This window comes from Procambarus clarkii, chromosome 49 (genome assembly GCF_040958095.1).
Source record: "Procambarus clarkii isolate CNS0578487 chromosome 49, FALCON_Pclarkii_2.0, whole genome shotgun sequence".
Classification (NCBI taxonomy): domain Eukaryota; kingdom Metazoa; phylum Arthropoda; class Malacostraca; order Decapoda; family Cambaridae; genus Procambarus; species Procambarus clarkii.
In genome coordinates this window covers 21969970-21994913 of record NC_091198.1, presented here as the reverse complement: position 1 = coordinate 21994913, position 24944 = coordinate 21969970, and the positions used below count along the sequence as shown (strand labels likewise).

Sequence of the window (24944 nt, the reverse complement as noted above, 5' to 3'; positions counted from 1 at the left end):
ATTAGATTCACCAATAGATGATCTCAAAACTCACAACTCAAAGGAACAGTGTGAAAGCAAAATTTCTGATCATCCTGAAAATTAGGACAGTCTATGACGTGTGTGACTATTAGTGGAATGTACCACCAAAACAACAGCCAGTTCTGGTAGTATGGTGAAAGGCTCTGTTCCATCAAGCGTTCATGAGTTAATTATGTGTGACCAATATGTAACTTAGCCAGATATATTTCCTACTTCCTATCCAGTGACAAGAGAAAATGGGGATATCAATGAAGTCCTTAAAAAACAAAACAAAAAAAAATGGATATAAATAGGACGAGTTTAAAATCAGAAAAGAATTAGGTAAATATACAGTACTGTACATGGATTTGATGGATTGTTTCAACTGTAACTTAGACAATAAATAAGTTGACATTAACTAGAGCTGCCTGCCTTACAGGAGTCAATAGATCTTCTGCCATTCCCTATATTCTTAAGTACTTAAACTGAACTGTAGGGTGACAGCCTCACTTTTTGCAGGTCAGCGTTCAATCTTCGACGTCCAAGTGGTTGGGCACCATTCCTTTTCTCTGTCCTATCCCAAATCCTTATCCTCATATCCCTTCCAAATGATATACTGTACTGTATACAGTAGTTGTAATGGCTTAGTGCTTTCTCCTGATAATAACCTTACCTTAGTGAAGTAATACTGTCCCCCAGAAAGACATTGATCATTTACACTGCATGCTTTCATTTTATGCTTTATTAATCAATTTTGTTATTAATATACAACTACTGTACGGTGAAAAGACTAGTGAATTTAACACATTTACCGAAGCTGATAATCAAAGTAATCACTTTTTTTTTTTAACCCTCTTGCAATGTCAATGTCATAATAATGGTGCAATATGTAAATTATGCAGTCTTTTTTAAATGATGATAATAACTAAGACATTGAAAAAAAATTACATACCAACATCAATATAATGCACAAATAGGTTAATATTTTTTTTTAAATAATTCCAACATTGACGTGCAATGAACAAATCCACAAGGGCTGTGACGAGGGTTCGAACCCACGTCAGAGAGGATCCCAGACGCGCCTTAATCGACTGAGCTACCACATGGTATAAGAATTGCAATGGGGAAATCAACCGGGATCCTCTCGGACGTGGATTCAAACCCTCGTCACGGCCCTTGTGGATTTGTTCATTTGATGCATCACGCTATTGTGATTTCTGTTTGTATTGACATGCAACATTGCTTAGACACTCTTGCAACATTATTTTGCATGCAGGTCATTCTGAATGTTGACATACAGTATCACTATGTAGCTGCCGTGGCATTACAAAATAACTTTGCTTATTCTTTAAATTGCTATCCAGCTGTATTCAATAATAGAAAATATTTGTCTAGTACTGTATTGGTGCTTCTGGCTGCAGTTTGACCTAAACTATTACCTATAGAGAGCATAAAAAAATTTTTAAGTTACATAATATATATTAAGCATTAATTTATGGTGGGATTCCAACTTTACACAAGGATGCATTCCTGGGGCTTAAGTAATTTTGATTTGTGGACAATCTTAAGAACCTTATAAAAAAAAATCAGATGAATTCTGGTGAATTTTGGCACATAAAATAATACAAATGCTTCATGTGCTGTAAAATTAAAAGCTTTATTGATATACATACAATACAGACAGTATACGGCACAGTTAAACACAACAGATAAATCAGGCCCAAGAAATGAGTACAATACTGAAATTTTCTTTGGACAAAAATAAGTTTTGATGAACTGAGAAATGACTATAATCAAACTGGTTTACCACATGAACGAGAGAGGTTACAAGGAGAAAGAGGGAGAGAGAATTTGAGACAAAGACTAAGATATAGAGAATGATGTCATCTCTCACTATCATATTAGTCTCTCAACACCCATTTTAAATAAAAGATTAATTGATATACACACATGTTTAGGCTAGACTAATTTATTGTGTTGTTTTAGTATACTGCATCAATAAAACTTCTCAGATTACAATATAAACAGTGTTCGTTACTTTTTTATGAGCCAAAGTCACAGACCTTGAACGTATTCTATTATACATTCAAGGTCTGTATTCTATTATACGTTCACATGAATTTTCTTGTTATATACAGGCCACATGTCTGAGTTTCTCGGGGACCCAGTATGATTGTTGAAGGGTAACGTTGTTATACACTTCAACGTTACATGAGGACTCCACGAGTGAATCTTTGTGTAAAATTGGCATTTTATTATATCAGTATCTAGTACTGTATAATTTACAAAGCTAAAAAATAGAGGACAATTATTTGAACGGCAACCATTAAAGGTCAAAATTCTTGTTCAGAAGTACTAAATACTTCATTTAAAAAACAAATTTGGTTCAAATATCACACAGTAATTCTTTGCCATGTTTGATTCAATACCAGATGATGACTAGTCATATTTCCTATGCAAATGGAGTTAAATGTACCTATCTATTGTGAGCAGACTTCAAAATGTAACGAAAATGTTGGTCCCAAGTAACACATAAAGACACAAAGTATCCCATAAAATACGGAACCATACCCCATAAGTCTGGAACACCACCACGCCTGCCACTGCATGATCACTGACTGGATACCTTGTCTACATTTGTGTACTAATCATAATAGTGGGTAAATTCTGTACGTAAAACAATGATATAATAAAAGCCAATAGCCTGTTCCAGCAGTTCGTCCTATGCTTCCACACATAAGAAACATGGTTCTAGACATATGAAACATGATTCCAGGTATGAAAGATGATTCTAGATGAATGGGACATGGTTCCAGACGTATGAAACATGATTCCAGACACCGAACATGGTTCTAGACAAATGTAACATGGTTGCAGATGTACAAAACATGGTTTCAGACGTATGAAACGTGGTTCTAGATGTATGGGACACCCTGTATAACTTTAATCTAAAGAGCATATTGTATTCAGCTAAGTTAGGTTTGAAGTACAATATTTAATAAAAATGCACCAAAAGAAGTTCGTAGATAAATGCCTAGAATCCAACAATGCCGTGACAGGTAGCAAACACAACTGTCTGGTAGAACGGTGGTTTCCAACCTATCAGGGAATGGTCCTATTTTCTAGGACTCAAAAGACCCTTAACGGGGTCATGGCCACCAGCTGGTAACCAGTGTGTTAAGAGTAAACAACGGTTAACAAATCATTCATAATCTGCATTTTGCCATTCTTATGGAATAAGTCCCAGGGTCAGGAAGCCTTCCTGTACATAGGCCTATCAAGGTCCCCCCCCCCCCCATTTCCCTAGTCCAGCTACTGACTACCTATTTAACTGATAGGTGAGTAGATGCATCAGATGAAAGAAAACATGTCCAAACATTTGACCTGACCAGGAATTGAACCCGGGTCCCTCGATTGTGAGCCACGGGCACGGAATACTGAACAACCCAAACAACACTCAGTGTTTTCATATGATTATGCCATCTCACAAGTGCTATACTGTGTAGTTGTACTGGCTTGGCACTCTCTCTCCTGATAAATATACAATCTATGCCATCTTCGTTCTTCCTCATGTCAAGATGACAAAAGAATATGTTGAAGACATGCCATTGTGCTCCCAAGATGCCCTCAAATGGAACAACTCTACCTGAACTCAATAACGTCCTAACTGATGCGTCGTCACTATCAGACATTTATATACACGTAAAACATGCAAAGGAACCTCTTTGTGACATTTCAGGAGTGTTCGATTTTGATCAACAAGTAACACTTATGAACAATAATTTGACCTACAAAGGATGCACCTTAGTGATTTTTTGATCTGATGCTAGAATTAAGTACTGTATCATAGCTTCTATAATACAGTAGAAAAAGTTGTATGGCAAATTGCTCAATGATCTTGGTTCTGGTGCTGGGCTTAAGGCCTATCAATCATATGAGGGGTGTTTAGGGCACCACAAAAACAACTTACTAATAACCAACCAGCAAGTGTACTTTAATCTTGAACATAGCACATGAGTAAAGTCGACTTTCAGTGTACTGTACGTATATACAAGACGACGCTGGGTATGCATCTCGGTGTACATACCCATACAACAAATTGTATTTCTAAAACAGTCAGTATAAATAAATATATATACCCTCCCAGATATTCCAGGGTTATGATGCACACAGTACCAACAAGAGTCTGTTCTAACCATACATGAAGAGATTATGAGGAATAGGAAGAAAGGAACGTAAAATACAATGGCAGTTGGAAGGGGAAATAAATACGTACAGTATGATGGAAACCTGCTTGAATGATACAAGTTGCTCTGGACCCCATCTGTTGCATCCAAATTACAATTCCCTCTGATCTTAGCTTTTTTTTTTTTTTTTGCTTTTTTTTTTTTGGCTTTTAGCCACAACTGTTATGTTTTTATTAGTACAAAAATATAAAATGTTTTTGCGCATACTTTGATACCAAAATCAATTGCAATAGGTGAGCTTTAATGTAATAAATAATGTTTTGCATTGGTTAAGCTTTTTCAGCACCACATTTTGGTCTGATAAATATGTAAACAGCTGAACTAAATCTCTTATTATTTTACAGTGCAACTGATCAGCCTATTTTAGGCACATAATGGATCGTTCCATTACATCTGGTCTTTCCTTGTACTAGATTTCACTCAAGTGGGTTTCCACTGTAAAGATGATTTGATATGTCGGATCTTTTTTTTTTTTAACATTTGTCCCATCCGATTTAAATCATTTATTTGCTAACTACAGTAGGATCTGAATTTGTATGAACAAGTACATTATTTGCAAGATGCAGTTTTTGCATTATGCCACCATAGTAGGGGTACAACATGTTGACCAGACCACACACTAGAAGGTGAAGGGACGACGACGTTTCGGTCCGTCCTGGACCATTCTCAAGTCGATTGGGAATGGTCACAATCGACTTAAGAATGGTCCAGGACGGACCGAAACGTCGTCGTCCCTTCACCTTCTAGTGTGTGGTCTGGTCAACATACTTTAGCCACGTTATTGTGACTCATCGCCTGCACAGGGGTACAACATGTTTGTGACTTACAGTGTTACGTCATGTGGTTTAGATAGCCCTCCCTCATTTTCTAAACACCTACACCTAGTGCCTACTTCCATTTCCGTTATGTTTACCCCCTTTCTAGATTACATTCTAGCATCATGGCACTCCCTGTATCCATAGATACCCAATAAAAAATTACTGAAACTGTAATGTTAACTCTAGAAATGCAACTTAAAATTATCAGACGCCTTGAAAGTGGGGACACTACCATGTCACTTCTCTTCATCATCCTAATACAGTACTGTATTGTACATTCATTATGGAAAAAGTAAAGAGAAAGTTTGCAATGAATGTAGCATTAATCAATTGACTAAAGTGTACACTACTTTCTGGATACCTAAAAGTTTTACACAACTTTTGTTTCCCCTTATTTTTGTGTCCACAGACTCCACTGCTTAGTTTCGCTCATTCCTCATTCTCCCAAACACTGTCTCACACTTCTACCAGTTTGTGCAACAGCATACGCCTGCTTAGTTACGCCTGCAAAGATTGTTAACCAAATAATACTAAGCAACAACTGACCATCCCTTTGGATGGAACCCACAACAACTGACTAACTCCCATATACCTGTTTACTGCTAGGTTAACAGCGATATTACATATAAGGAAACGTGCCCAAGGGCCTCCATGTCTTTACCTCTTGGCTCCTGGTGAGGCATTATCATCCACATGCCATTCAATCTTACACAACACAATCACGTAATCAAGCAATTCTCCAGATATTTATCTTACAGCTTCTGAACACCATACATATACTTTAAATGTTTCTTTCTACAATTACACAATCAATTTGACTTCAAATGTATCATCATTCACACACTACCATGTATACATACATAATCCTTAAACTATAAATATTTACATGTATTGGTAATACTGTCCATAGCTTTCTTTCATTGCACATATCTTTCAGTCTATAGCCACTGTGGTATATACCCAGGACATTGTACAGTGTACAAATCACATTATTATGAAAAAACAAAAAAAATCTGACTATCTTGGGGGGGTGGTGATGTAACTGCCATAAAAGTATATGAGTGTTAAAATTAACGTACTGCGTTTTATTAAAGAATGAAGCAAAATGTAGGAGCATGTCGCTGCAGTAAATGGCAGATATGACTTACGAGCAGGACAAGATGCCCAGACAAATATAAAGAAATATTACTAAAACTGTATGAACACAATACACTACAGCACATTATGTGCAATACAATCTGTATTACATACCTCAAGAGAGAAATTGTAACTGTGATTGGCAGAATGAAAGCTGAAGAAAATGTAGGCACTGCAAGTGAAGTTAGGTTGGTCTGCAGCGTGTCAGGGTCACTTACAATCAAGCAGGTTGATAAGTGAAACCAAAAGACATTCCAAGAAAAAGAGAACAGAAAGTGATGTAAACATGACTGTGTATGTAGACAAACTTCCCACATCTTTATACAACTTTTTTTTTTTTTGGCAATAGCAATTTTTTTGCAATCTTGCACGAAATATTAACTACATCTTTGGAAAAAATCTCAGCATGCCAGCAGTAAGTGAATAAGATGAAAAAGAAATTAATGGAAAAACTAAGAATGTAAAGAGGAAGATCCTTTATAGGTCTCTCCTAAGTACATGGCATAAGACGAGCCAAGGAAGTTCAACTTTTACTTCAAGACATAGTGAAAGACTTTTCAAACAACCTAGACCCAACTATTAATGGTAAACGGGAGACACTGGAGATTGAGAAAATCACTTGGAGCAATGCGGGAATTTAAAGCAGCATTTTGGTGAATACTAGATATGAGCCTCAGCCCACTAGTAGGTAAGGGCAATTTTAATGTTGTCCATTTAATTACTGGCAACTATTAACATCATATTGACTTTGAGCCCTACATCTATCATCATCAAACTGAATCTGCCAATATTTTGTCTATTATGAAAGACTCTTTAAATCGTTTTCCCAGTGATTTTGTGTGTCTTGAATATATTTTCCACCCTAGTTTTGCATCATCTGCACAAAAAGGCTGAAAAAATACAGTAGTCTTGGAATGTTCACAAACTCCACAAAAGCAAAGCAAACCAAACATAAGACAAACAAGATGTACAGTATCACACTCAGATTTGGCAAGGGGGGGGGGGGTATAGTTCAACAACCCACAACAAGGAGAGGGGGGGGGGGTATAGTTCAATAACCCACAACTAAGAATCATAAGGCCTGGTCATCAGAGCCCAAGAAGGGCCCAGTAAAATTCATTGTCTCCAACCAAACTTTGTCCTGGACCAGAGATCCAGGTCTTAACGCAGTCTCCGTGGTGTAGTGGTAAGACACTCGCCTGGCGTTCCGCGAGCACTATGTCATGGGTTCATATCCTGGCCGGGGAGGATTTACTGGGCGCAATTCCTTAACTGTAGCCTCTGTTTAACGCAACAGTAAAATGTGTACTTGGATGAAAAAACGATTCTTCGCGGCAGGGGATCGTATTCCAGGGACCATAGGATTAAGGACTTGCCCGAAACGCTACGCGTACTAGTGGCTGTACAAGAATGTAACAACTCTTGTATATATCTCAAAAAAAAAAAAGATGAGAAAGGGCCGGCAACAGAGTTTGGAACAGGAGCATAATCCCAATCCCAGCCATCACTTAGTTGCAGACATAGAAGCTGAAGATGCCAAAAAGTAGGGAAGGAGCACCACCCTTCCAATAATTAGGAGCTTGTTTTTGGAACTTCTAGCAGCAAAGAATGGGGACTACCAACACTTCCATTTCCAAGGTGATCCTGCCACAGTCAGGATGCAGTCTCAAAAACTGACTGCCAAGACCAAAGTTGAACCCTGGCAAATAAGGCACATCCTGAGATACAAGCGACCAATAAAACAGCAGCAGCTGTAGTCTACAGAGTTGCCACAGCTAGCCACTTCTGGAGAGCAGAACTATTTAAAAACTAGATCAGGTCACCGGAGCTCTGCCTCAGAAAACAGTATGGACAGAAAACCTGGTCATAAGACTTGTTGACAGCATGCCCTAACCTAACCCTCTCCACCACTGACAGTTATGGCCAAGGGCATGCTTGAGGCCAAAACAAAACAAATCAATACACAATATATGCACACTCATGATGTGGCAACTGAACACAGTCAAACATTTGCGCACAGCACCAAAGCCTCAGCCCTGGGCCAGATCCCAAGGACCTGTAAAATAAAGATCAATCAAAAGGAGAGAGAGACTCGGCTGAATGAAGGACTACTAAACCAGTACAAAGATGATAATTCGGCCAAGAAAGTTGGCAAAACTTAGAGGCTCTGAAATGACTGAACACACCCAAATGGGCAAATATTTACTTAAAAACATTCAATATGCAATACAGGTTCAATATGCATGAAACTAATAATGCATAATGAACACAGTCATTTAAGAAGTAGTCACTCATCAGACAGACTATGATGCTTGTGAGAGGCAGGATAATTGAGAAATTTGCAGTCTACCAGAGACTATGATAAAAGTACAAGTGGTGACACCTAGTGTCAGTCTGATGTACTGACCAGGTGGCCAACCAGCAATTAGCAGAGTGATACTTGGCAGTCTACTTAAGGCTGAGTAAAACTTTAAGAAATTTTTAGTGTAGATGAATGATCCTTCTGGAGATCATTAAGGGCCCAGAAGGGGAAAACTGAAAGGTGCCTAGCAACATCAGGAGTGAAAATTAAACTGGCCTGACTAGCCTGATGTCAAGTCATCATGAGAACAGGATAAGGGACTAACTGAGCAGTATTAGCTCCAAAAATTGCACTAGAACAAAGCAAAAGACGAGATGGAAAGAAAAGTGAAGTGAAGTTTCACAAATACAAGTGAAGTTTTAAAAGTATAAAGCAATTTAAATGTATGAGACTGGCAATGTTTGAAAAGGGTACAATAGAAAGCTTTATAAGGAGAATAGTGAATCAAAGTACAGTGATCATTTCTTGAAGGGAACCTAAGCAAGTGTCTACAGACATGAAGAAAGCCTTGCATAACGGTATAATCCTTCCATCCCTGATGTATAGGAGTGAAACTTAAACAAAGAATGAAATAGATAAACCTAAATTTCAGGCTTCTGAATGAAGAAACTAGGAATAGGCACTAGAAAACCATATAAAAGCTGTGGTAGAGCAGAAAAAAACAAGGAAGTACGGTGTAATATAAAGAGTGGTCCAAAACAAATATTCTGATGACCTTTGCACTTGGAGAGAGGGAGGGAATGGTCATTGGCCAGCTCATAGGGAAAACCTGTAGAATTACAATACACAGAACAGACAATACCATGACCAGCGTGCGGCTGGGGAGCTCTGGAATGCAAGATTGATCACACTATAGTGTCTCAATATTTATGAGCTTATTATCATGATGGTCTACGGGATTAATAGCTCTCGATCACCTTCAGACAGGGCTGCCTCGAGGCGCTCTTGAGGCCACCATCTTGGAGGGAGGAAATTACTGGGGAATGGGAATGTATTACAAGTACTGTATAGATAAGTAGTAAGAGACATCATCCCTCATTAATTTTCAATAAGGAAGGTCCACATTTATTATTTCCAATTATTTTCCAGTTAAAAAAATATGCAGAAGTAATAGAACCACAGAATTTCAAATGACTGGGATTTCAATGTATTGAGGACACAAGTGCAAATGATGTCCAACAGATTATACAAAAAATAAAGAGTATTTAGATATACAGATATAAAGAAAAGGCATTGAACACTTAAGTCTCGGCCTAGCCTTAGAAAATTGTGCAAAAATCTAGTTAACTAAGATTGCAATGTTGATGTAGGTAAAGTTGTAATTACTGAGAAAAAGAAGGGTATAGGAGCCAATAAAAAGGATTTAATTGTTTACTTAGAGCAAGCTTACACCTTCCCAACAGACAAGCTCTATTCAGAGACAAAGAACAAAACCATCACAGAACAGTCTATCACCCATCAGTTAATTCTGAAATAAACGATTTTAGTAATTTTTAAAAGAATGAGAATAATAATATGCTTATGACAATAAACTAAGTTCAATGAGACAAAGAACTCTACTGTACTTCACCAAAACAAACAACATTACTGTAATTAACTTTAAAGAGAATTTTGCAGACTTTGTCAATAACAGTGCTGATCATATTTATGAGAAATTGTAAATTAAAACAATATTAAGAATATAAGTATAAAACTGTTTACAATGCTAACTTGGGATTAGTGATAAAATTTTAAATAAAAGTGATAAGAATCTTACTGACATTTTAAATGCTTGTACTTCAGGTATGTGCAATTAATGAAAGGTATTTTGAATGTTACAAGGGGTAAATAACCTCCATCAGTCAAATTTCCCAAATTTCTCGCATCTCTGTGCTATTAATGCTTGCTAATAGCATTAACATAAAAAATATTCTTAAAATAGACAACGCAATAGGCCACAGTGACGTTACGTTGAATGGAAATTGTACATATTAAAAACAGAACAGAAACTGAAACTTTGGAGAAGAAAATCAGCCCTCATATACATAGCTTTCTGAAAGCATCGTGGCTCACCACATCCCTTACCCAGAAGTCCTCTGGGAGAATAATAACTTCCTGAAACTTTTGGGTTCCTTGTATCACACGTAACTTTGGCAACAAAAACTTATACTTTTTGACATCTTCCTCTGTGTATGTGTGGACAGAGGATGATGTATGAGCCTGCACCAAGCTAAGGACATCACAGCTATTCCTAACTGGCAAACTGGAATTATTAGACATTTGGTCTCGTATAACATTATCAAATTCGGATCTCACAATTCCAGCGTGACCAATACCGTGGCCCAGCTCCAGAAACACCCATCGGAAGCAAACACCATACACTTGCGCAAAATCACTCATGTAGTAAAAATTACTCTTATTTCTGTATCGGTTTGTTGGACAGTCAGATATTATATTAATTTTGGTTTTACCGGCCTGGACTAAATTAAGCAATATTTTCTCCAGACCAGCCCAAACAGCTGCTGTTGTGTAATCTTTGCTGTCTGATATTGCAATAACAGATTGGTAACCTTCTTCACTCCATAGGTAGCCTGTTAAAATTGTAAGGATTGTGGCAATGTCTGATGATGGAGACTCGGAACCAACATAGCGATATATGGGTATTGGGGAACAGTCCAAGTGTATTGTAACTTCATCAGCTGAGTGCATAGCTCTTTCTCGTGCCAGTTTGGCAGCATCTAATTGACAAAATATTTTTTGTATATGAGATTTTAAAAAGCTAAGCTCCTCAAAAAACTTGGCCACAACAATGCCAACTGGCTCACTTACACTTCTACGTTTCGAGTGTATGGTACCACTGCAGGTTCGTTCCCAAGCATCATATGAAAATACATCTCTGGATTCCCTCAATATACGTAACTGTGCCATAAGTGTGTTCTCCATTTCTGTATCATAAAGGATATCTCCTAATTCAATTCCACTCATTTTCAGAAAACCTAAAGAGTTAAGCTTTTCAAATTTAAGTTCTGGATTGATGCATGGGAAGCAGGTGCAAGTCTTCCAGAAGCCTGCACTAGGTTTGATCACATTTTTGGGCACATAAACACCAAATGTTTTATAATCGCACAGCAGTCCATGTTCTGCTACAAACTGCTTGTAGAGGATTAAAAGGTAATGAATACGATACCTTGCATCTGGTATTTCTTCAGCTGTATCGGGCAAAGGTGAGCACGCTTTTGATACATCTTCCCGTAGCATAAATTCCTTTACCAACAGCGGAATATCGGGGGGAATTGACTTGTTATGTGGATGTAAAGTAAATTGGGTGTGTGGAAGCTGTAACATATCCTTAGTACTCTCTATTGTGTGTGTCAAGTAAGGTTCTGTCTTGATGTGGCTCAAAACATTCCAGAGCATATGGGAGGTGGCTATTTGTATTTCTGGTTTAACATTCTTTTCTTCTATTTCAACTTCAACCCTTTGAACCCGAGTGTTTTTCTGCACCTCTTCTATTGTAATTTCTTCAAAATCTTCCCTTTTGTTAGGTGCGTCTACCCTCATCATGGCCTTCATCGCCTTTACTTGTTCACCTTTTTCCCTTTTCTTTACTTGTCCCACCCCTTTTTTAATTGGTTTCTTTATTTCACTTTCCATTATCAATATTTCCTCTCCTCCCTCATTACTTTTCATGTGTCCACACTTTTGCATCTTCATTTTAGTAAATTGCTCTATTCCCTTTCTCTTTTTATTCGCCGTTTCTTCTAATATGATTGGTCCTTTAACTTCCATTTCTCTTTCCATTGTAGGGCCATTCCATTCCTCGTTGTCCTCTTTCTCCTCTTTAACATCATTCTCATTTTTCATGATTTTAATCATCTTTAGCTCACGTCGTCTCAGTCTTCGCCTCATGTTTACAAGGGTGCTTTGTACTTTCAACATTTTTGCTCTCTCTTCATCCAAGATCTTCTGCATCCTCTTGATGTTTGACCTGTATTTGGCTAGCTGGCATTCAAGCTCTCTCTTGTACTTCCCCTCGTTTTCTATTGTGACAGGACACTCTGTTTCTTCATTCGGAGGGTATTTTATTTCCTTCTTTATAAGACAATTACATTTCTCTTCTTTCTTCTTTATGATTGGTTTCTCTATGGGTAGCTTCTTTATGCTTGGGTTCTCTGTGGGTAGCTTCTTTATGCTTGGTTTCTCTGTGGGTACCTTCTTTATGCTTGGTTTCTCTGTGGGTACCTTCTTTATGCTTGGTTTCTCTGTGGGTACCTTCTTTATGGTTGGTTTCTCTGTGGGTACATTCTTTATGGTTGGTTTCTCTATGGATATGTTCTTCATGAATAGTTTCTCGATAGCTGCCTTCTTTATATTCGGTTTCTCTATGGCTGCCTTTTTTATGCTTGGTTTCTCTATGGCTGCCTTCTTTATGGTTATTTTCTCTATGGGTCCCTTCTTTACGTTTGGTCTCTCTACTGGTATCTTCTTTATGTATAGTTTCTCTATGGGTAATTTCTTGATGCTTGGCTTATCTATAGCTGCCTTCTTCGTGTTTATTTTCTCAGTGCCCATCTTCTTTATGCCTAGTTTCTCATTCGCTGTCTTCTTTATGCTTAGTTTATCTGTGACTGTTTTCTTTATGCTTGGTTTCTTTAGAGATACCTTCTTTATGTCATTTTTGAAATTCTCTATATTCAAGTCACCTAGAACTACAGAGCACTTCTTCATCTTCTTCATATTATGGAGAATAGACTTTTCATCTGGAAAGATCGTGCCTGTTGGAGAAAATTAATAGTTTAACAAAAAAGTACAACAAACAGAGCGTTAATTTTCCTCAGCACATAAATCACTCTAGAAACCATATAAAGTTCATGGTATAATTCTGAAGCAGCTAAGAACAATACCATTCTTTCATTCTTAAATTTCATGAGATCTTAAGTAAAGACCTTAACATGATGAGCTCCGTGCCGGAACAGATTAAGTTCATTAACCGAGGATCCTCTGTAATTAATTTTTCCAAATTAAAATACAACAAATTTCAAAACAATAATTATCAAACTATGTTTTTTTTAAAAGAATCGGAACTGGAACAGATAATCATATCTGAATCGAGACAACTTAGTGAAATTGGCATCAGAGTTGAAATCATTTTAAATTTTAGCATCGTCCCATCACTAATCTTAAGGCAGCACTTTAAACAGAACATAAATAATGCTATCAAATGTCCTGCCAAATACACTAATAGAGAACACAGATTTATTGAACATGTTTACCTTTCATTAGCTACGTTTAGGGTTCATGTTCTTACCTGTTTAGTTTGTACAACATTTAGGGTTTGTGGTGTCACCTATGTAGCCCATATGACACCTTGCAAGATGATAGTTCTGAACTTTTAAGCAGGTAATCAAAGTCACTCTACTGACACTGATGCATAGGATGAATGATCTAATCTCTCATGGTTGGTTTAACTATTGTACTGCGCAGAGCACCCTAAGGCGCTCTAAGAGTTGTGCTGTTTTATTTTGTTAATTAGGCTATATTTTAATGTTTTTCATCACTCTTTGTATTTTGAAATAAAAATGGTTGGGTTTGGAAACATTTTGACATTAACTTTAAATGAACATTTATAAAAAAAACAAAAGTATGTCCTTAACAATTGCACAGTGAAGTTTTTGCCAAAACCAGGTGCGCAGTGCGGTGACTAAACTCTGCAACCCATTCTCGTACTTGCTTATAGTCAATATTGGCTTATTTAATAAGTGCATATGTGACATACTAATTGATTGTGAATATTTTAGTTTACCTTGAAAAACTTCATAGAAAACACCGACCTCACCTAACCTTCTTAGTATGTTAAGATAAGCATCTTATTGCTTCTTATTTAAAATTATTACTTAACCTATCAACGGTATAGGTTAAGTAATAATTGTAATTAAGAAGCAATAAGATGCTTATCTTAACATAATAAGAAGGTTAGGTAAGGTCGGTGTTTTCTATGAAGCTTTTCCAGGTAAACTAAAATATTCACAATCAATTAGTATGTCACATATGCACTTATTAAATAAGCCAATATTGACTATAAGCAAGTGCGAGAACGGGTTGAACTCTGGGATGGAGATGTTGCATGACAAATTATCCAAGCTGGTTTAGGCTAGGCTGTAGGATAGAGAGATGCTACAGGACATTTCTCCACATTATGAAACTCATGAACCATCATCATTGAGTCGCAAGTCTTAAATACTATGTTACATTAAACTAACTAGACAGGAGTATGTAAACAAAAGCACTCCCAAAACTGTGAGACTGAGCAGTATCAATGCCAGGAGGGAGTGAGGCGCTAACACCGCCTCAGTATGTGAACACTTGTACCCTTGCCATTCACAGCATGGCAAAATGACATGACATCTCTCATACCCTTGCCATTCACAGCATGGCAAAATGACATGACATCTCTCATACCCTCACCATTCACATCATAGCAAGAATGACATAACATCTCTCACCATTTGCTGCCAATAACTTACCATTAATTGAGCACTTTTCCTCCACTTCTATTGAACTCTGAAAAAAAAGTAAGCAGTGATCAGATTTACTAGCACCTACAATACTGTACACTTAAATATATCAGCCCATTCACATGACTTGCCACAATGAACAAAAGCCCACCTCCTAACCCAACCAGAAACACACAAACCCAAGTAACCCACCTAACCTAACCAATCGCTGCATAAAACACAGATTTTGATGAGCTACTTTTCATACCATGTTGCATTTGGTATGTTGGTTACCATAGTGTGCCATAATGATTTATGAGGACAGGTTAAATATATACTTTACATAAAAAGTTTAGTTCTGAAGCTTTAGTGTAATTAAAAGCTTGTAATAGTGGCACATCTACAGACTATAATGAGCCGTGATAGGTGACATGAGTACGCTTCAATCATAATTCTGCATTACGGATAACTCCCAGCTCCTATATTTGTAGTTTGCATTTATTCATAGAGTAGTACAGTCAATGCACTTTTCCAGTCTTCTGATGCACAATGCATGAGAAGATTGTATTCTTCATCAATTGTATTCCTTTATCTTAAATGTGTAAATTTTTCTACTTACACCTCAGCCACAATTACTGCTATCTCAAATTCATAAAAATCTCTTGCTGATATCTATTCCAGCAAATTTTTGTAATGCAATTAATGCTAAATCTGGTGTTGTGTAAGTCAAATGGAACAGTTTATCTCAATTGGTTCGAAGACATGTTGTCTCCTCACAAATGAACAGAATTAAGAAATATATAGCATTAAGTGTAATGAATGCCTCTTTCTGCTGAGCACCTTGGTGGTTTCCTTAAGGTAGCTAGCTAGCTCCAGGAAGCCCAATCACTTGGGGTGGATGGTAGAGCAGTGGTCTCGCTTCATGCAGGTCGATGTTCAATCCCCAACTGACCAAGTGGTTGGGCACCATCCTTTTTCCCCGTCCCATCCTAAATCCTGATCCCTTCCAAGTGATATATGGTCATAATGGCTCGGCAATTTCTCTTTCCTGGGAGGCTCCCTGGGAGCCTCGCAGGAAAGTAATTTATACAGAAAGTAACTAACCGGAGAGAAACAACAGTTACATTCTAACCATTTGTGCAAAATACAAATAAGATACCTTATATATGCCTGGAGTGTTGTACTGACTGTCCACAGTGTGCTCCGAGGAGCTACTCAGACAGTCCACATCTGGTGTGCTTTCCATTTCTTCCTTTTCTTCATATGCTTCACCTCCATTTTCAATGATTGTGACTCCTTCTGATACCCAACATACCTGCAATATCACATTCTTTAATACCAGTATATACCTATGTACCTTATTAACAACAGATACATTGGAAATTTAAAAGCACAGATTTAGTGACAATTAAATGCATCAGACATATTTTTGTCTATATAGTATAGACCATTTCCCATAGAGAGTTTCAATAAGAGCTGCCTTGAAAATACCACATTCCCAGCCAGTCCAGCTGATGATTAAAGAAAAAGCCAAGGCTACCGTAACCTTTCCTCTGCTACTTAAAGTTCTTGGCATTCCAAGATGAATCAAAGTTAGTTGAAATATTGCTGGAAAAAAGGTGGATGTATTCAAGAGGCACTTAGATAAGTTCTTGCAAGAAGTGTCGGACCAATCAGGCTGTAGTGGATATGTGGGGCCTGTGGGCCACTCCAAGCAATAGCCTGTTGGACCAAGTTATCAAAAGTTGAGCCTGGCCTCAGGCCGGGCTTGGGGAGTCGAAGAACTCCCAGAACCCTCTCCAGGTAATGTAATGAAATATGCAGAGATCATGTCTCAATAATGTGACTGAAACAAACGACCCAAGCTAGACATATTAGGGATACAAGTTCAGGGTACACCAGTTGACTAACAGTTGAGAGGGGGGGGGTGGGGACCAAAGAGCCAAAGCTCAACCCCTGCAAGCACAACTAGGCGAGTACAGACGAACCTCGGTTAACGAATTTAATACGTTCTGGCACAGAGCTCGTAATGTGAAATGTTCATCCTGCGAAACGAATTTCCGTCAGACATCAGAGGCGTCCAAGAACCAGCGGGAACACTAGGAAACACCACATGATTTTCTCATTAACAGAGTGATTCTCTAATTAACTCATTAACCATTAATCGAGACAAATATTCTGCGAGTGGCTCGCTCGTTACCTGAAATGCTCATAGATGGGCTGTTCGTCACCCGAGGTTCCTCTGTACTGTATATGAAATTAAGTGAAAGCAATGACCGAAATGTTGTCACTTTCATTTAGCTTCATGTATTTGTGTTGTGTTAGGTATCTGGAATGAAAGAACTCTTTTTGGACCGAGTCTCAGCAACTTCACAGAGTTTAAGCACTGGTCATTATTAGTGAGACTACCCAATGCCAGGAACCTGTAAGATTCATTGCATAATGAGGACAATGGCATATGGAACTTCATAGAAAATTAACTATGTTCTCATTCCCCATAAAGGTGTTCGGGAAGTGTAATGCATTCAAAGAGGTTGTCAAAGCCAACTCCATCCACAACTTTAAAAAATATGATGAAAACTAATTTTGAGAGAGGTAATTAGCATGTCAGGTTTAAATGACTTCGATGTAGAGAATAAAGAGCTACATCCCCGATGGTAGCTGATAGGTAAGCATGAGGTGGGAAGCACATGATGATCATTGATCAACTCAGTACTGGGTCAAATTGCTCTACATGCAATAAAAAAAAAAGGCCAAAAGAAAGAAGAATGTTGTGAAAATGTGCCAAGCTACCAAGACAAAAATCTATTATTGACTATAAAAGCATACACAAAAACTCAATTCCTGATCAAGGCAACAAGTCTAACTCGTCCTCTGCCTAACACAATTAGCATAGTTAAGAAGGTTTATCCATGATGGGTATGAATATGATGTCAAAGACAGTAGCCGCTTGCCCTTGTAAATTTTTATTTGATTGTGCCTCCATCTGTTCATTGTACAGAATAATTAGGAATATGTGAGATAGAAATGCTGGGAGATGTGGCAGCATCATCTTCCTCACAAACTCAATACAGATTTGTAATTTTCCCAGTCAGGGAGGTCTAGGCCCAACTACTGACCCTCTCCTGGATGCAACCTTCAACAGCTGCCTAATGTCCAGGTCACTGCTGCGTGTTAGGCATCATTACACTGAACAGAAGCATCACATGAAAGAAAATGTACCCAACTTTTTCTGTCCTGCCCGGAGATACCAAAACACTCAAGATGAAAGTCCTAACTACCGATCGTATTTGGCGTAACGAACCAACACGTGATATTTACTTGCAGAGTATCAGGTTGCTGCGACTGGTTTATCTTGATATTTCTTGCTAATGTCCATTTCAGTGGCATGGGTCTGGTGTAGTCCTTTCGGCATTTAGTGTGCAATCTTACCGATGAAACCTTTTCCAGTTTTGCGACTATATCATCTTGTTTCTGAAGACTAGCTTCTCTTATTCTTTGCAATCCTCGGGTTACAGTGACAACACGACCAAAATGTAAAGAGTTTCCACAGATCATACAAACATTGGCAGTAGCATCAGAGTCATCATCACCACCACCACCATTATCACAACCAGCATCACCATCCATCATCTGAAACAACAGGAATTCATCAAAACATTGTCTGCTTACCTCTTCTAAATATAGTTTTTCATATTTCAGAAAACTGTGATACATTAGTACAGTAATTGTTTATGTGCCTTGCTATACCCGGCTTGTCTTAATATTCCAATGGAATATGTGACCCACAGGAATCAATTGCAGTTTGACGTGAAGCATGTGTGTGTGTCAAATATTTCTGGACTTTCAGTATATCAATATTCTTTCCAAGCCAGACATAACTAACCCTGAAATATTCAAATTGATATCACTGTAGTTAGTTCCAGTATAATACTAAAATTCCTGTATTGTATATTTCACCATACTAGTGTATGGTTACCAATTTTCAAATAGAAATTAGTATTTGCTCTGCTGACAATCCCAAGTACTATTGACCAATGTAGTAAAATTCCAATTACGTGCCTGAGGAGCTCAGGTATGTAGGTTCAAACCCATCTAATGGTTTCAATATTTTTTTTTGTTAATCAATCTTAAAAAATTAAATTGCAATGTGCGTGCATTGTATGATATAATGATCTAGCACAAAGCGATCACTATAAATAGTAACAAAATAAATTATAATTATTTTTCACAAAGAATTGCTGACAAACTACTGTATAAACAATGAATAAAAACTAAACATTTACTCACATTCTCTTCAAAAAACTCAAAGGGTTCTTCCTTAATTTCAAAATCCAAATGTTCCCCAAGGGGATCTTCCCCAAGGGGCTCTTCCCCAAGGGGCTCTTCCCCACAAGGCTCTTCCCCAAGGGGCTCTACCCCAAGGGGATCGTGTAAAGGATCATTCTGAAATGTTGAAAAACATTGTTAACAAAAAATTAAGCTGAAAAAAGCACCCTTATTCACAAACAATTAACTAATATGTTCTGCGTATTAGTGGCTTTATATAAAATGTGGTGTATCTATGAATACTCCATTGTAACATGTCTAATATATGTTATGTAAATAAATATTGTATTATTATTAATTTGTACCTGGATTGTACCTAAATGAGGTTCTGGGAGTTCTTCTACTCCCCAAGCTCGGCCCGAGGCCAGACTTGACTTGTGAGAGCTTGGTCCACTAGACTGTTGCGTGGAGTAGCCCACATATCCACCACAGCCCGGTTGGTCCAGCACTTCCTGAAGAAAGCTTCAGTTTTCTCTTGAAGACGTCCACATTTGTTCAAGCAATATTTCTTATGCTTGTTGGGAGCATGTTGAACAACCGTGGACCTCTGATGTTTATACAGTGTTCTCTGATTGTGCCTATGGCACCCCTGCTCTTCACTGGTTCTATTCTGCATTTTGTTCCATATTGTTTACTCCAGTAAGTTGTTATTTTACTGTGCAGATTTGGGACCTGGCCCTCTAGTATTTTCCACGTGTATATTATTTTATACCTCTCATCTCCTTACTAGGGAGTACATCTGGAGAGCTTTGAGATGATCCCAATAGTTTACGTGCTTCTGTATTAGGTTCTGTATATTCCCTCTATTTCAGCAATCTCTCCTGCTCTGAAGGGGGAAGTGAATATTGAACATTACTCAAGACTGGACAGCACAAGTGATCTGAATAGTACAATCACTTTGATGGGATCCCTGGATTTGAAGGTTCTTGTAAATCCATTTCATAATTTTTCTGGCTGATGCTATATTTGCTTGGTTATGCTCCCTAAACGTTAGGTCGTCAGACATCATTATTCCCAGATTCTTTACATGCTGCTTTCCTACTATGGGCAGATTTGATTGTGTTTTGTACCCTGTATTTATTTTAAGGTCCTTACTTTTACTGTACTTGAGTACCTGGAATTTATCACTGTTAAATATCATGTTATTTTCTGCTGCCCAGTTGAAAACTTTGAAAAACTACAAGCAGATATTAATAATGTCATCAACAGAAGTAAATTTCATGCTGATTTTTGTGTCATCTGCAGAAGGTGATACGAAGCTGTGACTTGTATTTTTGTCTATACCTGATATGAAAATAAGGAAATGAGGTGGTGTAAGGACCTTGCCTTGTGGTACAGAGCATTTAACTGCATTTGAACTCAATTTTATTTGGTTGACTGTTGCTCTGAGTTCTGCTCAACAGAAAATTGAATATCCACCGTCCTAATTAACTGTTATTCCCACTGACTTCTTTTTGTGTGCTATCACTCCATGGTCATATTTATCAAATGCCTTTGTGAAGTCCTTGTATACAATAATCCAAGTGGGGTACACCAGATTTATACAGCTAAATAACTACCTTCTTTTCCTTAAAGCCTAAGGTACACTTGATTATTCCTAGGGAGTTTTGTTTGCCTTTTTTTTTTTAACAAGGAGCATGTGAGAAATTGGGGAAACTATTATGATAGTCGCTGCTCTTGTAGATGCAACTTGTTACTCAGAATTTTCTAAGAAGTGGATATTGATCTGATTGATGAACCACTACCCAATGATTGTGGACATGCTGGATACAGGAGCAAAGGACCTGTACTATATAAATACAGGTACATGGGACACATCATTTGGATACAGACACTAGAAGCACTGACCTATTTGAAAACAGGATGAAAATAACATCCCAATGCTATTCTGACAATTCACAGTACTGTACACTATTCCGAACCTAAATAATGCAGTGCCCCATTAGCCTTTATCTCACATATCTGCAACCTTTAGGTAAAGATGTTTAGTTTTAGTTCATTTATTATATATACCCCATACCCATCTTGTGGGCAGTAATGGAAATTTGATTGATTGATTATTTATTTATTTATATACAAGAAGGTACATTGGGTTTGTGAGGATACATAGCATAGTGATTTAATTCTTGTAAAGCCAGCATTCATTTAGCTAAGCAAGTTACAGTCTTGATGAGCTAATTACAAAATTCAATAGACATCGTCACATCAACAATGGGTTCGAGATCGACCATAAGTACAGTTTCTAATTTAAGCAACTGACATATGTGGAGAGCTAATGTCACAATTGATATGTTTGTCCTGCACACCGCCCCCCCATCCAGTGGGCAGCGGTGGATAGGTTACAATCACTAAGTTACTACCTACAGTTAGCAAACTGGGGAGATATAAATATGTGTTACTAGGTCCAGGAGACGAATAACACAATGCAATAACGACCCAGACAAGTCCGAGTGAGACATTTCCAAACAAGATGAAAACAAATGTACACTTGCAAATGGTTTAATAATTGTTATTGTACATTAACAATTGCATCATCCATCATGAAATTTGAGAAAATCTTTACTAATTAATACCCAAAGATAATCAAGCTGTACCACTACTCAAAGGTAATCAATCAAAATCTCATCATGACATCACTGACGCATTCCACAACAGCTGGAATGAATCCGTTGAATATTAGAGACTGAGGGAGAGGAAGATGAGACACCATACCGAGGCTCATCAACTCACCATCTTCACTTTCCAAGGAGCATCAGGTTCAAAACCACAACCCAGCTTCTTGCCTCAAGTCCCCCAACACCTCTACATCAATCTACGTGTTTCTGACGAGAGTCTGTATCATGCCCAGGGTTGTGGGGCTGGGGGTGGGCGCAGAGGGAGGTGTCAGGGTGCCCCTGGCCGCTGGCGACAGCAGACACTGGAGAAAACAACGTTTTTAATGTTTACGCCGCGGCGGCGGCATTGTTTACTAAGGCGGTTGGGGTTGTGGCCGCCAGGGGGCAGCGGCGGGGCTGGCCGGGGCGGGGGAGAGGCCTACAGGCGCCGGGACGGAGGAGAGGCCTACAGGCGCCGGGGCGGGGGAGAGGCCTACAGGCGCCGGGACGGAGGATAGGCCTACAGGCGCCGGGGCCGGGGGAGAGGCCTACAGGCGCCTGGGTGGGGAGAGTCCTACAGGCGCTGGGGCGGGGGAGAGGCCTACAGGCGCCGGGGCGGGGGATAGGCCTACAGGCGCCGGGGCGGGGAAAAGGCCTACAGGCGCTGGGGCGGGGGAGAGGCCAACAGGCGCCGGGGTGGGGGAGAGGCCTACTGGCGCCGACACCAACTTTTCTAATTGCTTCTAGAACACAACGTTTTTTCCAGCACTCCTTGTGTACAAGGATTCCGCTAAGCTTTTGGGGGTTAATCTTTTGGTCGCCCCATATCTCTTACCTCCGAGCTGAAGGCTCTAAGGCCCTTACCCTCCTCAGGTATTGTCCCATAGTTCTTGGGGAGCGGATAGGCGCACTCTCCTCGCTTTACATTTCTCTCTCCTGTCTAAACTCAATTATGGTTGCCCTGAATACTCGTCTGTTGCTTCTACTCTTCGCCGTCTTGATGCTTTGCACCATACTGGGTTGCGCCTCAGCTCTGGTGCCTTTCGTTCGACTCCCGCTTTCAGCTTGTATGTTGACACTGGCTTCCTCTCTCCAGGACCACCGTGATCGCTACTGTTTTCGCTATCTTGGGCGGTCCTTACAACATCCTTCCTCTCACCTCTGTCGTGCTTTAACGGAGACAACAGTCTCCGTGGTGTAGTGGTAAGACACTCGCCTGGCGTTCCGCGAGCGCTATGTCATGGGTTCGTATCCTGGCCGGGGAGGATTTACTGGGCGCAATTCCTTAACTGTAGCCTCTGTTTAACGCAACAGTAAAATGTGTACTTGGACGAAAAAACGATTCTTCGCGGCAGGGGATCGTATTCCAGGGACCTGCCCGAAACGCTACGCGTACTAGTGGCTGTACAAGAATGTAACAACTCTTGTATATATCTCAAAAAAAAAAAAAAACTTTTACCCCTCCTGTGGTTCCTGTTCCTCTTCGACCACCACCTCCTTCTTTCTGTCCGGTTATCTCGCTTACAGGATTCTCTTTCAGTTCGTATTTCTAATATTTCTCCTCGTGTTGTTCCTTCCTTGTCCCCGTGGAGAGTCCTCCTTCCGCAGTTTTGTACATCCTTAAATAACCCGCATCACTTAAGCTTTTACCCCTCCTATGGTTCTGAGACGCATTTTCCTTGAGCACTTTTCTTCTCACTCCCGCTCCGTTTCCATCTTCACCGATGGGTCTAAGTCTGTGGACGGTGTAGGCTACTCTGTTGTTTTTTCCTGACAGCACTTATATATGTCGCTTACCTCCGGAGACTAGCATCTTCACAGCAGAACTTTATGCTATTCTCTATGCTCTTCGTCTCCTGCTTTCTCGTTGTCAATCTTTCTTTGTAGTTGTCGTTGACTCTCGTAGTGCCCTCATGGCTCTCGGGTCCTTTAATCCGGTTCATCCAGTGGTTGTCGAGATACAGCATTGGCCGTTTCTTATTCACAGTAAATTTAAGTCGGTTGAGTTTTGCTGGGTTCCCAGCCATATTGGTGTCTCTTTAAATGAGCGTGCAGATGCTGCCGCTAGGGAAGCTGTTCGCTCTTGTCCCATATCTCATAAAAGTATTCCTTATTCCTTTTACCCAGTTATTCATTCCTCCATCCTTACCCGTTGGCAGGCTTGTTGGTCTTCTGTTACTGGTAACAAACTGCGTACTCTTAAGAGTTGTGTGTCCTCATGGCCGTCCTCCTACCACCGTAACCGGCGATGGGAAACGGCTCTGGCGAGGTCGCATATAGGCCATACTAGCTTCACTCATGGTCATTTAATGGAGTGCTGCCCTGCTCCTTATTGTCCAAATTGCATTGTCCCTCTTACGGTCGTGCATATCCTCGTTTAATGTCCTGACTTCCGGGACGAGCGTGTGTCTTGTTATCCGACCGTCCACGCGGTCGCTTATTCCTCGATAGAATTCTTGGTGAATCTACTTTTGATATTGTTCGCCTTATGCGTTTCTGTTCTCTTATTGGCATCCTTGGTGATATTTAGCGCCCTCTGATTATTCCACACATTTAATGGTGCTACATAGCCTTCCTGGTTTGGTGCCTTCTTTTGATAATTACTTACTTACTTTGGTTAGGACGTATTAGTTTAGCTGAGGATGCGGTGGCTTAGGTTAGGATGTATTAGTTTAGCTCAGGATGTGGTGGCATAGGTTAGGATGTATTAGTTTAGCTCAGAATGTGGTGGCTTAGGTTAGGATGTATTTAGGCTAAAATTCGCAAACGGTTTCAAAATCCCTTGGTTAACTGGCTTGTGTACAGTATGGCTTGTATCCTCTATTCCAAGTTCCTCCCTTCTTCATTTTTTGACAACTTCTGCACTGATATGACACCCCCTCGCCCACTCACGGGCGAGGGGGTGTCATACCAGTGTTTGAGCAGGTATTAGTCCTGTACCTATGTTTGAATGGCTTGTCAGCGTTGTGGATGGACAGAGCATA

The 24944-nt window shown here is 39.3% G+C and overlaps 1 protein-coding gene across 2 annotated transcripts; it reads right to left on the bottom strand.

Annotated features, from left to right (window-relative positions):
• Positions 1–727: 727 nt before the first annotated feature.
• LOC123763139 (uncharacterized) lies at positions 728–22356 on the bottom strand. 2 transcript variants are annotated; one of them, XM_045750091.2, is made up of 6 exons: positions 22097–22356; positions 19328–19483; positions 18359–18670; positions 16197–16352; positions 15068–15104; positions 728–13318 (listed from the first exon to the last, which is right to left on the bottom strand). In XM_045750091.2, exons 1-6 carry the CDS (start codon positions 22097–22099, stop codon positions 10581–10583), a joined length of 3402 nt encoding a protein of 1133 aa, XP_045606047.2. In that variant the 5' UTR covers positions 22100–22356; the 3' UTR covers positions 728–10580. The 2 variants fall into 2 exon arrangements, with proteins under 2 accessions (XP_045606047.2, XP_069159237.1); XM_069303136.1 differs by lacking the exon at positions 22097–22356 and adding an exon at positions 18788–18924 and having other exon boundaries at positions 19328–19460.
• Positions 22357–24944: the final 2588 nt, after the last annotated feature.

What these genes read in the sequence shown, in the direction of transcription:
- LOC123763139 (XM_045750091.2), bottom strand. An exon ending in TTGAGTTTTTTGAAGAGAAT is followed by an intron (nt 18,671 to 19,327) that starts GTGAGTAAATGT and finishes CTGTTGTTTCAG; the next exon opens with ATGATGGATGGTGATGCTGG. An exon ending in ACACTCCAGGCATATATAAG is followed by an intron (nt 15,105 to 16,196) that starts GTATCTTATTTG and finishes CTTTTTTTTCAG; the next exon opens with AGTTCAATAGAAGTGGAGGA.